The sequence below is a fragment of the Telmatherina bonti genome (genome assembly GCF_933228915.1).
Source record: "Telmatherina bonti genome assembly, chromosome: 14".
NCBI classification, from domain to species: Eukaryota; Metazoa; Chordata; class Actinopteri; order Atheriniformes; family Telmatherinidae; genus Telmatherina; species Telmatherina bonti.
Window position 1 is genome coordinate 28,098,687 of NC_136612.1, and position 16,825 is coordinate 28,115,511.

Sequence of the window (16,825 nt, forward strand, 5' to 3'; positions counted from 1 at the left end):
GTAAACTCAACCACAGAATTTGTGACTGAATAAAAGCAACACTAATAAATAACCTGGTTTGAGTCAAATGATCTGCAGCAGAACATTATAAAAATCTGCTGTATTTTAGTCTTGGTTGCACAACTGAGTGAACTTTTGAGTCTGTCCTCCGAGGAAGAGTCTCTGGGTGCCGGCCGGACAGGGGCTGCAAACTGGGCCTATTTTTATACATTGCTCTTATCTTAAGACAGACAGGAAGGTGGGGTGGTTTGGGGTATCCTTATCAGAGTGGCATCCACTGCAGCTAATTGAGCCTGCCTCCAATGATCTTGATAAGCTGATTTTTTTCTTATTGATGTCAGTTTCATTAAACCAACTATCTTAATGTCACTATTACCATTATTATCATCAATATCTGAATTATTTGCATCATTGCTTAATTGTCTTCTCCCATTTTGCATCTTAAGCCTTGTATGTGTGTGGATCATTTATAATGCATTTATTTCTTTCACTTTTTCTCTCATTTACTTACATTCACTGACTTAAATTTCCCTTTCTGCGTGTTAATTTCAAACATTTGACAACATGCTAGTTCCTGTTCCCTCGGAAGGGGCATCAATTCTCAAAAAAGGCTTACGCGTGCTTTGTACACAAATCCTTATTCACACATTTAGAGGAAAAGTGTCTTTTAGAAATTATTTTTCCTGCTCAACTTTGAGTTTCAGAATGATGGCTCTCACTGGCACCACCAGGTAAGGGGTAGGGGTGTATCAATACATCCATCTAAATTGATCATTAGGTCAATGAGACAATGACAATGATCCAAAATTCAAAAAGTGATTTAAATAACCATCAATTGAATGCACTTATATCTGGAAAATGGCTGTATTATGAATTCCACTGGTTGTGGTTGTTTTCCATTTTTTTCTAGTCTGTTGAAAGAATAGATTTTTTTTCTATTTAAATTGCTTAAGTTAAATTCTATAGTTCAGGAATAAAACGTGAAATTATGTTTTAGTTGCATTTTGTAATGAATTGGAATGATTGTATCGGATCATCTATAGTTAATTTATGTGGCATTTCAGGCCCTGGTTTAGACTCATTTGTTAACCTAATATGCAAGGTTTTATATCTTTGAATGAAGCTTGAGTCCCGTGATACAAAATTTGTTATAACGTGATTATTCACTAAACCCTTCTCTGTCTTATACAAGGCTTATAGTTTTCTTTGGATATTCTTTGACTGCAAAAGCTTCAAACGTTAGGTGACCCTTTGATATTACATTTTAAGATTTGCTTCCTAATCCAGCTGAAACAAACCCAAAACTAAAAAGTAACTCAATAAACCAGGGGCAGAATAATTTGCGTAACTTTCACACAGTAATGGGGATGTTTTGGAAATGGCTGTAAGTTTTGTCTTCCACGGAAAAGCCTGAGAAAACAAAGGACTTAAGCAGGAAACACTAAAAAAAAAAAAAAAAAATACACCAGGAGTTTTTAACACACAAAAACCTGACCTTTAAGCCACAAAGGTAAAAAAATACAAAACTAGGATTTATACATATAAGAAATTTGATTAATTTAGCAGTGGGCAAAGCATTGTAATTTTTTTTGTTTTTGTTTTTAGGGTGAGTGTTTATGTTTCCCTTGTCACTGCAAACTGAAAGCTCAGTGTTGCATGTCTAGACACTCCCTCAGCAGGGCCACATTTCTGAGATCAGATGACTTTACTTTCATTTTCCAGTTTTAACGTCACACATCGGATCAAAACACAGTTTAAAAGCCCACTGCTTGTTCTGGGCAATGTTAGAGGAGGAGGAAAGTCCAGCTGATCTGTGTGACAGTTGACTGGTAAGTTTAAAGGACTTGTTTCCTTTCTAAAACACAAACATAACATGAAACTGCTCATTCACCCTACAAACATTTCTTACAGAATGCTTGTCTGTTTTATTTCAGCAGCCTTCTCTATGATAGCTGTTCTGTTTGGTCAAGCTGATGCTTACAGCTGCTGTGTACAAATTAATGTCTGTTTATCCTGTTTAATACATGATGTTATTACTAAACAGCTTAAAGGTACAGGATGGCAGATTTTGGGCTGTATGCATACCAGGAAGAAGTGGTTGAAAGGGCGCTGAAGGGAGAAAACATAATTATCTGGCTTCCAACCGGCGGTGGGAAGACTCGAGCTGCAGTGTATGTGGCCAAAAGACACCTGGAGACCAAAGCACGCGCTAAAGTGGTGGTCCTAGTAAACAAGGTGAACAGAAACACAAGAAATTATAAAATGAAGGTAACAATTACTGTTATTTTTTTCTAACCAGTAAGAGGGTTGACTGAGTAGAGTTTTCTTTACTGAAGGTTCACCTTGTCGACCAGCATTACAGCAAAGAGTTTGAGCCTCACCTGGGTGGTTCTTATAACATTGGGAAGGTCAGTGGAGAGTGTGAGGAGAAGGATTTCTTTGGGATAGTGGTGAATAGCAAAGATGTGATCATCTGCACAGCACAGATCTTGTATAATGCTCTGATTAATGAGGAGGAATCAAAACATGTTGAGCTCTCAGGTGAGTAAAAGTCATTTTGAACATTCCTGACTTTGTTTGGGGCGAGGCCAACAGACCAATAAAACTTCCCGGTTCTGTTCAGATATTACTCTACTGATAATCGATGAGTGTCACCACACCCACAAAGAGTCGGTTTACAACAAAATCATGAGATGCTACGTGGAGAAAAAGCTGAAAGGAGAAAGACCATTACCACAGATCCTGGGTCTCACAGCCTCACCAGGAACAGGCGGTGCAGAGATACTTGAATCTGCTGTGGACCATGTCCTGGAGGTTGGTCTAGTTTTCTGTTTGGGATCATTCATTCTTTATTACTAACAACTAGTACCACCACACTGTCTTTTCTTGACTGTTATTTTTCCTCCTTCTATTAGATTTGTGCCAACCTGGACGCAGCTATCGTTTCAACTAAAAACTCTGTCAGTGAGCTGAAGGAAAAGGTACATAAACCCGACAAGACTTTTGACATTGTAAACAAAAGACCTGAAGTAAGTAAATGTCTGTTTGTTTTTATTACAACAAATACAGCTTTTTTTTCTTCTATAAAATATAGCTATTTTCAAATGCAAGTTATGAAAAGTGATGCTGTCTCAGTCATAATTATATCGCAAGGCAAACATTCTTTTCCTGTTAGGATCCATTTGGAGATCATCTGAAGCGGATGATGACGCAAATCCATCAGCACATGCACCTTCCTACAGATGTCAAGCTAAAAGAGTTTGGAACCCAAGAATATGAGACAGATGTGGTCAACTTGGAGAAGCAAGGTAAGAACTTTGTACTCCGTTTATCTACAGTTGAAGTATATTTATATGTTACTGGTCTTCCATCGTCTTCAGTGTAGTAGTAGATGCATTAAAGAACCTTCAGCAGGTCTGTTCCCACGACTGCAAGCAATATCACTCCATGAATGTCCAGCTCATCTGATCTTCCCGGAAACAGTGACTGAATGTGGTTACTTACCAGAAGGAGACCATAACTTATTGATTGCACAGAGAACAACAGAACTGACATAACAAATGTGGATTTTGTTCAAACATGTCCGCTGATGTTTGTAAGAGGATTCCTGAGTATTCACAGGATTTGTTCAAACTTTAAAAAGAAATCTTATTCATAATCGCATTATTGCTCGTTTTTTTTGAGGATGTTCTTTTGTGATGGGATGATGAACATATTTGTCTCTGAGAGATGGTTTGAATATAAATAATCAAATATTTAAAGAAAACAATGTCTATGATTTGTGTATGTGTTGAACCAGGCGTTAGAGAGAGCAACAGAATGCTGGCACAATGTGCACTCCACCTGAGACAGTACAATGATGCCCTGCTCATTAATGACACTCTACAAATGATGGATGCGTATCACTCCCTGGAGGAATACTACAATTCAAAGTCTGGCACAGCCATTAATGGAACAGATAATTTTCTCCTGGGGCTTTTCCAAGGTGGGAATCCTGCCGTACTATCATTAGCTGCACGAGTTTGAGCCCTGTTTTATACGACAAAAACGCTTTTTTAAAATTCTTTGTGGGAAGATGACAGTCAGTGTTTCTCTTACACAGAGAACCAGATGGAGCTGAGGAGACTTGCAACGGATCCTACATTTGAAAACCCAAAGATGGCCATGCTTGAGAGCATTCTGCTGAAACAGTTTGGTCCAGGACTCCAGTCGAGGGGAATCCTTTTTTGTAGAACCAGGAAAAGCACTCACTCTCTAAATGATTGGGTCCTCAAAAACGGAGCCTTGCAGGCAGCCGGCATCAAGGCAGCCATGCTTACTGGTGCTGGCAATGGTATCACACACATGACACAGGTGAGTTGATACAATGTCCACCATTCACATTAAGTTATTTCCACTAAGTTATCACTCCCATACAGCCATTTGTCTCTTCCTTTAATCTTTACATGCCTTTATCTTTATATTTTGTCATAGCATGAGCAGGCAGACACAATCCGTAACTTCCGCCGGGGAACACTAAACCTCCTGATCTCCACCAGTGTGGCTGAAGAAGGCCTTGACATCCCTGAATGCAACCTGGTAGTGCGCTATGGCCTGCTTACAAATGAGATTGCCCAGCAGCAGGCCAGTGGTCGTGCCCGAGCAAAGAACAGCCAGTATTCAGTGGTTGCTCAAGCAGGCGGACGGGAGGTCCGTCGAGAGCACATCAATGAATATCTGGAGGAGCTGACAGGAAAAGCCATTGCGAAAGTCCAAAGCATGAGCCACCAAGAGTTTCTGCGTAAGGTGAGGATATTCAAAGCACCCTTTATACTCATTGGTTAGCGTACCTTTAATTAATTCTTCTTTATTTCCAGATAAATGAGCTGCAAACACAGGCCATCCTCACCAACAAAGTCTTAGAGGACCGGAGAGCAGAGAAGAGGAGTCGCTACGCTGCTTCTGAGATCCAGCTTCTATGTCGAAGCTGTTTAAAAGCAGTTGCCTCTGGCAGTGATATTAAAGTTATTGGGGACATGCACATCAACGTCAACTCAGACTTTAAGTGCGTTGTTCTTGTTTGGCGGTAAGATATTGAAAAAGTATATCTGTTTTTTCTAACGAGGGCTTTTATGTGTTCAAAGGCAACACTACAAAGTTGGTGAACTGATGACAATATCAAAGAGATTTGAGAACTGGGAGCCTGGGTGTACAATCAGCTGTATTGACTGTAGTAAGGTACAGTGGGCACTTTTAATATAATATGTATCAACAGAGCCGATAATGTTCATTTTGAATTCTGATTGTTATTTCTGTGTAAATTCACAGAAGTGGGGACATGAGATCAAATACAGAAAGTTAGTCATCCTGCCCAATCTAGGCATTAAGAACTTTGCCCTCCAGGTGCCTCCAAATAAGAATATGACAGTGAAGCAGTGGAAGGACGTTCCATTCACCGTTGAGGACTTCAGCTTTGAAGAGTACTACCAAGAGTACCTCCCTGATGACTTTGACTGAGAAGCAGAAACTCTGTGCTGGTTTCTGTCTTCATAACTCCTTATTTTGTATTTTAATGACAATTTTAAAGTCAACGCCTCAAACATGAAGATTTATATATATATATATATATATATATATATATATATATATATATATATATATATATATATATATATATATATATATATATATATATATATATATATATATATATATATATATATGTATGTATATTATAATTTTGTGGAAAATTCACTCGATTCCCAGTAGACCTTAATTGTGCTAGTGGGCTGGTGAGATTGCGTGCTTAAGCCCTTGACTCATCTGTCATGCTTGAAGTTACCATGGCAGTTTTGTTTATGCCCAAGGTCCCCACTGCAGCGCACATTTGATACATATTTCCTCAGCTTCATCTTAAGTAAAGCAGAAAGTGATCTCTGTTGTAAAATTTCCTTCAACTGTCATGAGCATCCATCACGTCATCCAGATAACAGCACATAAATTCCCTTTTAGCCATTTTAAGATGCTTTTTAGTAAAAGTTACAAAAAAAAAAAAAAAAAAAAAACAACTTTGGGAAAGATGTACTTGTACAAACTATTTGTTTTTTGTTGGTGAAGATATTTCTGTGGATTTATATTGTTTACAACCTAAACTGGAAGCTGAAATAAGTTAACGGGTGAGAATATTTCTGCATTTGTCTATATTTCTTTGTATTTTCATCTATTTTTGATACCCTAATAAATGTACTGGACAAAGTGAGGATAAAAGCTTTAACTCACATTTCTTAAACTGAGAGTAGCAAGTTGTTGATGCCCACAGAGCCTGTGTCTGTCCTCATCTTCATATCATAGCTTTATTCTTCTCTGCCATCTTTTCCCAATTATAACCAAATTAAAATAAAATATAAAACTAGAAAAATTTACTGTTATTACATAACAGCAAGTGTGAATGCAATAATGTGTAATTACTGATGTAAAGCAGATGACTGCCCTTCCTGAGCCGGGTTCTGCTGGAGGTTTTCTTCCTGTTAAAAAAAGAGTTTTTTCCTTCCCACTGTCGCCTCGTGCATGCTCAGGATGGGGGATTGGATCGAAGTCATGATTTGATGCAATCAGTTGGTTTCTATTATAGACTATGTATGAATTGACTTGAAATGATGTGTATGTAAAGTGCCCTGTGACAATATTGTTGTGAAGTGGCACTATACAAATAAAGCTAAATTGAATTGAATTAAATTAATGTAAAAAAGCTGAAGATGTCACTGAAATAAGTGTCAGCACATTGTGGCAGCTAGCAGATGTGCAGCATTCTTTCCAATCTGATAAAGTATAAAAGAAATCCAAAGAAAAGAAATTTGAAGTGATGAAAACTGCAGAGAGAGCGAGGAATAATTTCTTGAACCTACAACATCCAGCATGAAGGCCATTCTTGGGTGAAGTAGCACAACAGACATAGAAGTTTGAAACCATGGTTTTCTGAGCATAAGTGTAACCATTAGGAGAAGAAGCATTGCTATTTTACATGATGCAGTACCAGATCCTTTCATTAAGTTACTACATCACCAGAAGACTTAACAGCACCCTAGCAGTAGCGATAACTTTCTTTTTTGCCATTGACACCATAGACTGAAAAGCACGCAGTTTCTTTTCATTTCTAGAGTTCCATCTAATGCCGATATAAGGGAGCACTTTTCATTTTTGGTGCTTTTGATAGGTACTATTAAGTAGAGGATCATGGCTGCAGCCTGGAGAATGAGGCGGGGTCGATTTAAATGCTCAACTTGTCGATTGGATTAACCCCAATCCTAACTCTAACCCTAACCCCACAACCATTTGACATCCATCTCCGCTCATTGGACATCCAACCGCATCCATTTGACATTCAATCACGCCCACTGGATGTCTAACCCTGCCCAATATCCAGCTCCACCTCATTCTCCAGGCTGCAGCCGGGGGTTATTGGTATTAAGAGGTACTGAGCTGACTTGGGGCTGCACGGTGGCATGGTGGTTAGCACTGTGGCCTCACAGCAAGAAAGTTGCTGGTTCAATCCTTGGCTTTGGCAAGGTGTGGCATTTCTGTGATGGAGTTTGCATGTTCTCCCCATGTATGTGTGGGTACTCTCTGGGTACTCTGGCTTCCTCCCACCATCCAAAGACCTGCATGTCTTTGGATGCAGGTCACAGGTGTGTGAGTGGTTGTTTGTCTCTGTGTGGCCCTGTGATGGACTGGCAAGCTGTCCAGGGTGTGCCTTGCCTTTTGCCCAAAGACCCGCAACCCTGAATTGGATAAAGCAGTTAGGAAAATGAATGAATGAGCTGACTTGATATAACAGACCCTTTTATTTAAAATAAATTACAAAAAGTCTTAGCTGATACTAACCATGCTGATTTAGTTAGTAACAAACAGACGTTTGGGCAAACAGACTTGTGTGGGCTGTAGACTCCACACAGAAAGGCCACTTTCCAAAACAGACCATACAGCTGGGAGAAATGTGTGAAGTCAAGTAATTTGACACAGTGTGAATGGAAGCAGCTTCAATAAAAAGTAAAGTTCCACCATGAATATATGTAAAGCTTAATATTTTGCAAAAACTGACCAATGGCTGAGCAGAATATCTGTTTGATACAATCACAAGACTGAATTGAATGTTTAACAAAAATCTGAATAAATGACAAAAATGAAAAGATGGAAAGACCAAAAGCCATAGCACATTTCTCTCAAATGAGCAGCAGAGTTTGATATTTGAATGAATAAAGTGCCATAAAAAGTGAAAGGGAGTAGTGTACCAAAGTTTTTCAGAAAAGAAAATGGGGTCAGGACCGCAATGTACTGGACACTAAGAAACTGGCTGAACCAGCTAAAAAAAGTTTGACTTGATAATTGGTTTCAGATGAAACTATAAATATAAAGTCAGTAGTAAAATGTTGTGTTTTGTTGTTGTTATTATTTAACACAATCATGTAAAATTTTTGCTGTCTTTTATTTGTCCAACAGTAATGACGTTGCATTTTGCACTGTCCTATTGGAGCATATTTCACCTTCTTTGAGTGCAACTTAGGATTTGTGATGTACACAGCTGAAGCCAATTAATAGCTAGAGATACTTAAAGACCTTCGAACAATCCTCATAGCAACAGACGGTAGAACATCAAATAGCTCAATGTTCAGTGCTGGATGACAACCTGGGCCTTGGACACCTGATGTAACAAGATTACCCCCCCATTTCTTTTTAAGAAAAATTGCAAAAAGTCTGAGTTGATACTGATTGTGCTGATTTAGAAAGTAACAAATAAAAGCTGCTAGTTAAAGAACACAGCTGGGAGCAATCATCTAACTTGACACATTGTGAGCAGACACAGCTTTAATTAAAGTAAAGCTCCACCATGAATTTATGTAAAACTTGTTAGTGTTTAAGCAGTACACAGTAGAGATACATTTAATAACACTTCTATTTGTACACAGCTGTGGTGAAACTCTGTCAAGCAAGCAACAGAGTTAAAGTTGTCAGTATTAATAGGGATGCAATGTACCGGACACTGGAAACTGATGCAGACTTCTAAACCCTGTTGAAGCACTTTGCAGCTCATTATGCAAAAACTGACCAATGGCTGAGCTGAATTATTTTTAGTGTCCAATCCACATTTGGTTTGAAGGCTTGTCATCCAATCACAAGTTACTTTTACAAAACACTAAATATTTTAAAAACTACAAAAGTTTGTCATAACAAAAGTCATAGCATAATTCTCTTAAATGTACCGAAGAGATTAATATTTGAATGGCTGAGGTGGCACAAATAGTTAAAAAGGAGTTAAGTGCCAGAAGAGAAAAACAGGAAAACAATAGTGTGAAAGCGATGAATTCACACCATTCTCCCTGCACTGGACTTTCAATTCAGTTTGACTTTTATCATCTGCCCGTTCTTGTCGTTCTTAAACTTTTGGAGCCTTGACGCCCAGATATATCAAACAACCCCTAATTGGTTGTTTGATATACTACATAGGTCATCTTGCAACTATCCTTCAAAACTAGAAAACTGTCAGAATCTTCATAAATGAGGAGGAAAGTAGTTTTTGGTGATTCACCACTGTGACAAGGTACCAACATGCCTCAAATCAGCTTCTCTCATGGAATAAGGCTAAATTCAGATTTTTAACATTACATGTGTACAAACATTGTTGTTTATGTGTTAGTGTGTTAAATAATAAACTAATTTCACAGATTTATCTGAGTTCATTCTTTAATTCCAAAAGCTCTGCTAAAAATCCCAAATTTACTTAATAAATGTGCACTGTATATATTATATATATTATATATGTATATATGTGTATATATATATATATATATATATATATATATATATATATATATATATATATATATATATATATATATATATATATATATATATATATATATACACATATGTATGTATTAACTAAAGTAACATTTGTAGATCTGAATGAATGAAATATTTTTAATAATTACTTTGTTCTTTCCATAGTTTAATGTGCTGATAACAAAATCACACAAAAATTATCAATGAAAATCAAATGTATCAACCCATGGAGGTCTGGATTTGGAGTTATACTTAAAATTAAAGTGGAAAAACATACTACAGGCTGATCCAACTTTGATGTAATGTCCTTTTAAGAAGTCAAAATGAGGCTCAGTGGTATGTTTGGCCTTGGCGTGCCTGTATGACCTCACTACAATGCCTGGGCATACTCCTGATGAGGCGGCGGAAGTTCTCCTGAGGGATCTCCTCCCAGATCTGAACTAAAGCATCCGCCAACTCCTGCATAGTCTGTGGTGCAACTTGCCGTTGGTGGATAGAGCGAGACATGATGTCCCAGATGTGCTCAAATGGATTCAGGTCTGGGAAATGGGCAGGCCAGTCCATAACATCAATGCCTTCGTGTTGCAGGAACTGCTGACACACTCCAGCCACATGAGATCTAGCATAGTCTTGCATAGAATGAACCCAGGGTCAACCGCACCAGCATATGGTCCCACAAGAGGTCTGAGGATCTCATCTCGGTACCTAATGGCAGTCAGGCTACTTCTGGCGAGCACATGGAGGTCTGTGCGCCCTCCAAAGAAATGCCACCCCACACCATTACTGACCCACGGCCAAACTGGTCATGCTGGAGGATGTTGCAGGCAGCAGAACGTTCTCCACAGTGTCTCCAGACTCTGTCATGTCTGTCACATGTGCTCAGTGTAAACCTGCTTTCCTCTGTGAAGAGCACAGGGTGCCAGTGGCGAATTTGCCAATCTCTGTCAAATGCCAAAAGTCCTGCAAGGTGCTGGGCTGTAAGCACAACCCCCACCTGTGGACGTCGGGCCCTCATACCACACTCATGGAGTCTGTTTCTGACTGTTTGAGCAGACACATGCACATTTGTGGCCTGCTGGAGCTCATTTTGCAGGGCTCTGGCAGTGCTCCTCCTTGCACAAAGGAGGAGGTAGCGGTCCTGCTGCTGGGTTGCCCTCCTACAGTCTCCCCCACATCTCCTGAAGTACTGTCCTGTCTGCTGGTAGCGCCTCCATGCTCTGGGCATTACACTGACAGACACAGCAAACCTTCTTGCCACAGCTCGCATTGATGTGCCATCCTGGATGAGCTGCACTACCTGAGCCACTTGTGTGGGCTGTAGACTCCGTCTCATGCTACCACTAGAGTGAAAACACGGCCAGCATTCAAAAGTGACCAAAATTCTGCCATAAAGCATTGGAACTGAAATGTGGTCTGTGGTCCCCACCTGCAGAACCGCTCCTTTATTGGGAGTGTCTTGCCAATTGCCTTTAATTTCAAACTTTTGTCAATTCCATTTACATAACAGCATGTGAAATTGATTGTCAGTCAGTTCCATTTCACAGAAGTGTGGTTGACTTGGAGTTACATTGTGTTGTTTAGGTGTTCCCTTTATTGTTTTTGAGCAGTGTATATACTTCTTACAGAGGAGTAAGTTAGTTTTCATCCACAGTCATGGGCTAGTTAAAAGAGTAACAACAGAGTGCAAGGTGACATTCACAAAGTCTCCCAAAACAACACCCCCCTTGCCCCCAGCACCCACCCAACCACAAACACACCCCCCCCCCAAACCAGCCTTCCTGATCAGTTTGTTCAGTCTGTTGGTGTCACATGCTGCAATGCTGCCCCCCCCCCCCCCAAAAAAAAAGTAAAGCAATGCATTATTTCTACACAGTAGAGGAGATTTTTTGGCCTGGCTGTAAGTTTCATTTTCCCGAATGAAACCTGAGAAAAGGAAGGGCCAAACTGGGGCAGATGCAAAAACTCTGTAAGTATTTGCATCTGCCCAAAGCATTTAGCCTTCAAGCCAAAAATGTAAAAAATATTGCTTTTGGATTAATAAATAGATGGGATTTCATCAATAAATTAGTGGACAACATTAAAGACCTTTTATAGGGTGAGCGTTCATGTTTCCCTTGTCACTGCAAACTGAAAGCTCAGTGTTGCATGTCTAGACACTCCCTCAGCAGGGCCACATTTCTGAGATCAGATGACTTTACTTTCATTTTCCAGTTTTAACGTCACACATCGGATCAAAACACAGTTTAAAAGCCCACTGCTTGTTCTGGGCAATGTTAGAGGAGGAGGAAAGTCCAGCTGATCTGTGTGACAATTGACTGGTAAGTTTAAAGGACTTGTTTCCTTTCTAAAACACAAACATAACATGAAACTGCTCATTCACCCTACAAACATTTCTTACAGAATGCTTGTCTGTTTTATTTCAGCAGCCTTCTCTATGATAGCTGTTCTGTTTGGTCAAGCTGATGCTTACAGCTGCTGTGTACAAATTAATGTCTGTTTATCCTGTTTAATACATGATGTTATTACTAAACAGCTTAAAGGTACAGGATGGCAGATTTTGGGCTGTATGCATACCAGGAAGAAGTGGTTGAAAGGGCGCTGAAGGGAGAAAACATAATTATCTGGCTTCCAACCGGCGGTGGGAAGACTCGAGCTGCAGTGTATGTGGCCAAAAGACACCTGGAGACCAAAGCACGCGCTAAAGTGGTGGTCCTAGTAAACAAGGTGAACAGAAACACAAGAAATTATAAAATGAAGGTAACAATTACTGTTATTTTTTTCTAACCAGTAAGAGGGTTGACTGAGTAGAGTTTTCTTTACTGAAGGTTCACCTTGTCGACCAGCATTACAGCAAAGAGTTTGAGCCTCACCTGGGTGGTTCTTATAACATTGGGAAGGTCAGTGGAGAGTGTGAGGAGAAGGATTTCTTTGGGATAGTGGTGAATAGCAAAGATGTGATCATCTGCACAGCACAGATCTTGTATAATGCTCTGATTAATGAGGAGGAATCAAAACATGTTGAGCTCTCAGGTGAGTAAAAGTCATTTTGAACATTCCTGACTTTGTTTGGGGCGAGGCCAACAGACCAATAAAACTTCCCGGTTCTGTTCAGATATTACTCTACTGATAATCGATGAGTGTCACCACACCCACAAAGAGTCGGTTTACAACAAAATCATGAGATGCTACGTGGAGAAAAAGCTGAAAGGAGAAAGACCATTACCACAGATCCTGGGTCTCACAGCCTCACCAGGAACAGGCGGTGCAAAGATACTTGAATCTGCTGTGGACCATGTCCTGGAGGCAAGTTTATACTTCTGTTTGTGATTTTAGTTTCATCACACTATCTACTGTCACAACTCTGCATTGTCTTGATTGTTATTTTTATGTCCAATTAGATTTGTGCGAACTTGGACTCGGCTATTGTCTCAACTAAAAACTATGCCCCTGAACTGAAGGAAAACACACCCAAACCCATCAAGACCTTTGACATTGTAGAGAAAAGGCCTGCGGTAGGCAGCTGTTTCTGTTTTTAATACAAAAAATGCATCATTTGTAAAATTTCAAGAGGTTTTCATAATTACATGGCAATGCTAACACACTATTAGGATCCATTTGGAGATCATCTGAAGTGGATGATGGAGCTGATCCATGGATACATGGACCTTCCAAAAGATGTCAGGCTGAGAGAGTGTGGCACACAGGATTATGAGGCAGATGTGGTTGTACTGGAGCAGCAAGGTAAGAACTGTTTCTTTTTCTTTGTTTTTTTTCCAATGTTTTATCAGATGGCGACTATATTAACCACATGGTGGCGTCGATTCACATAATCGAAACAATGTTATGATTTGTGTATGTGTTGAACCAGGCGTTAGAGAGAGCAACAGAATGCTGGCACAATGTGCACTCCACCTGAGACAGTACAATGACGCCCTGCTCATCAATGACACTCTGCGAATGATGGATGCGTATCGCTCCCTGGAGGAATACTACAATTTAAAGTCTGGCACAGCCATTGATGGAACAGACTGGTTTCTGCTGGGGCTTTTCCAAGGTGGGAATCTGCCAGTTCTTATTATTAGATAAAAAAGTTTGATCCATGTCTTAGTCTACAATAATGTTTTTTAATTCTTTGTGGGAAGATGACAGTCAGTGTTTCTCTTACACAGAGAACCAGATGGAGCTGAGGAGACTTGCAACGGATCCTACATTTGAAAACCCAAAGATGGCCATGCTTGAGAGCATTCTGCTGAAACAGTTTGGTCCAGGACTCCAGTCGAGGGGAATCCTTTTTTGTAGAACCAGGAAAAGCACTCACTCTCTAAATGATTGGGTCCTCAAAAACGGAGCCTTGCAGGCAGCCGGCATCAAGGCAGCCATGCTTACTGGTGCTGGCAATGGCATCACACACATGACACAGGTGAGTTGATACAATGTCCACCATTCACATTAAGTTATTTCCACTAAGTTATCACTCCCATGCAGCCATTTGTCTCTTCCTTTAATCTTTACATGCCTTTATCTTTATATTTTGTCATAGCATGAGCAGGCAGACACAATCCGTAACTTCCGCCGGGGAACACTAAACCTCCTGATCTCCACCAGTGTGGCTGAAGAAGGCCTTGACATCCCTGAATGCAACCTGGTAGTGCGCTATGGCCTGCTTACAAATGAGATTGCCCAGCAGCAGGCCAGTGGTCGTGCCCGAGCAAAGAACAGCCAGTATTCAGTGGTTGCTCAAGCAGGCGGACGGGAGGTCTGTCGAGAGCACATCAATGAATATCTGGAGGAGCTGACAGGAAAAGCCATTGCGAAAGTCCAAAGCATGAGCCACCAAGAGTTTCTGCGTAAGGTGAGGATATTCAAAGCACCCTTTATACTCATTGGTTAGCGTACCTTTAATTAATTCTTCTTTATTTCCAGATAAACGAGCTGCAAACACAGGCCATCCTCACCAACAAAGTCTTAGAGATCCGCAAAAAAGAGAAGAGGAGTTGCTGCGCTGCTTTCGATGTCCAGCTTGTGTGTCGAAACTGTTTTAAAACAGTGGCCTCTGGCAGTGACATTAAACTTCTTGACAAAATGCACTATGTCAACATCAATCCAGGGTTCCGGTAAGTTGGTCTCTTTGTCAACAGAGTTGTTGGATAAGTGTTGTCATGTGTTGATGGCTTGTATGCATTCAAAGGCAACACTACAAAGTTGGTGGACAGGTGGTGCTGCCAAGGAATTTTGAGGACTGGGAGCCTGGGCAAACAATCAGCTGCAACAATGGCAACTGCGACAAGGTACAGTTGACGCTCTGCTACATGATTCTATGTACCAACAGCTGGTGATGTTCATGTTGGAATCTGAGTGTCCATTTTGTGTATATCCACAGAACTGGGGATTTGAGATGAAATACAAAAAGATTGTTACCCTGCCAAATGTCGCCATTAAGAACTTTGCCATCCAGGTGGCTCCAAACGACAGAATGACAGTGAAGAAATGGAAGGATGTTCCATTCACCGTGGAGGACTTCAGCTTTGAAGAGTACTACCAAGAGTACCTCCCTGATGCATTTGACTAAGAAGCAGAATCTCTGCACTGGTTTCTGTCTTCATATATGTTTTGTTCTTTCCAGTCAGTTTCAGTTTCATAAGGTCCATCCACTGGTGTTCTTTGGGAGCAACTTTAATATAAACACACTCCTGCTAAATCTTATTTGTGCTGGTGGGCCAGTGAGATAACAGCATGTCTAATTCCTTGACTCATTGATATTGCTTGAAGTTACCATGGCAGCTTTGTTTATGCCCAAGGTCCATGCTGCTTTACATGTTTGATATGCATTTCCTCAGCTTCATCTTAAGAAAAGCACCAAGGCAAATCAGAAAATAAAGTCTGCTGTGAAATTAGCCTTAACTATCATGAATATGTGCTATAGCATTCAGATAACTCAGGAGGAAGAGCAGTCAGCTTGTAACTGGGAAGTTGGGAGTTCAATTCCAGGCTTCCCCTGACTATGTGCCAAAGTGTCCTTGGGCAAGACACTGAACCCTAACTTGCCTATCGTGGTATGATGCGTCTGCTAAATGACTATAGAATAGAATAACTGCTCATGAACTCTCTTGTAGCCATTTTAAGATGCTTTTTAATTAAGAAATCATTTGAATGTAGATTTTGTATAATCAACTATTTGTGTGGTGATATTTCTCTTTGTCTACACTATGTATTATCTAAATCTACAGCTCGTAAAAAGGCAATTTTATTAAACATTCCTCATGATTAGCAGCTTACTTGAATTCCATTTTTTGTCCACCAGGTGGCAGTGGTAGATAACTAATAACATGCCATATGGCGCATCTGTTTTTAATACCTCCACCTAATGCAACGGATAAAACAGGATATAAGTTTCTAATGATTATTCTTTAACTGAGAACAACAAGCCATTGATGACCATAGATCCTGAAGCAACCAAAGTGATTCCAAACCCCAATGATGTGCGATGAACATGGAGATCAGGACAAATACATGATATTGTTATGCATTTTAACAAAGCGCTTAGGTACTTCTTTTTTAAACAATTAAGTTAAAAATGTTAAGACGGTCAAATTTCATGAAGGGAAAAGGAAATGAGGGAACAAGTAGGAAAAAATCTGAAAGCCTGCAAAATGCAAAAATGTCACGGCAGAAGACATCCTGAATATTGCAAAATAAATGTTTTGACTGCTGCAGCTCTGTTTCTGCATCACTGGGTCACTGTCTAGTAATGCGTTTTAGTTTGGATAATTTAACTCTATAATAGTCTGCAGTGAGAATATGATTTATCATACTTGCAAATGACAACAAAATGGCTTAAAAGAAAATTTGACTGCCATCTAACCTCACTGTTTTTCTGAATACTCACAATTTAACTCACAGAGGGCAGATTTTGGCAGTTAATCATAGTGTTTATGCATAGCAGCTCTGTTTATATCCACCAGTCAGGTTTATTACAAAACGACACAGATTCTGAAATAATGAGCAATTT

At 39.9% G+C, this 16,825-nt stretch overlaps 2 protein-coding genes across 2 annotated transcripts; both read left to right on the top strand.

The window, feature by feature from the left end:
* Window positions 1-1,792: 1,792 nt before the first annotated feature.
* LOC306765629 (ATP-dependent RNA helicase DHX58-like) lies at window positions 1,793-5,496 on the top strand (the record flags this gene model as incomplete). Its single annotated transcript, XM_079253112.1, has 12 exons — window positions 1,793-1,829; window positions 2,045-2,235; window positions 2,337-2,541; window positions 2,624-2,814; window positions 2,916-3,029; window positions 3,176-3,308; window positions 3,800-3,985; window positions 4,103-4,353; window positions 4,474-4,785; window positions 4,857-5,065; window positions 5,124-5,217; window positions 5,308-5,496. Exons 2-12 carry the CDS (start codon window positions 2,059-2,061, stop codon window positions 5,494-5,496), a joined length of 2,061 nt encoding a protein of 686 aa, XP_079109238.1. The 5' UTR covers window positions 1,793-1,829; window positions 2,045-2,058.
* Window positions 5,497-12,050: 6,554 nt separating this feature from the next.
* Window positions 12,051-15,385, top strand: LOC306764965 (ATP-dependent RNA helicase DHX58-like; the record flags this gene model as incomplete). Its single annotated transcript, XM_079252275.1, has 12 exons — window positions 12,051-12,134; window positions 12,350-12,540; window positions 12,642-12,846; window positions 12,929-13,119; window positions 13,215-13,328; window positions 13,425-13,557; window positions 13,685-13,870; window positions 13,986-14,236; window positions 14,357-14,668; window positions 14,740-14,930; window positions 15,005-15,104; window positions 15,197-15,385. Exons 2-12 carry the CDS (start codon window positions 12,364-12,366, stop codon window positions 15,383-15,385), a joined length of 2,049 nt encoding a protein of 682 aa, XP_079108401.1. The 5' UTR covers window positions 12,051-12,134; window positions 12,350-12,363.
* Between the last annotated feature and the right edge of the window lie 1,440 nt (window positions 15,386-16,825).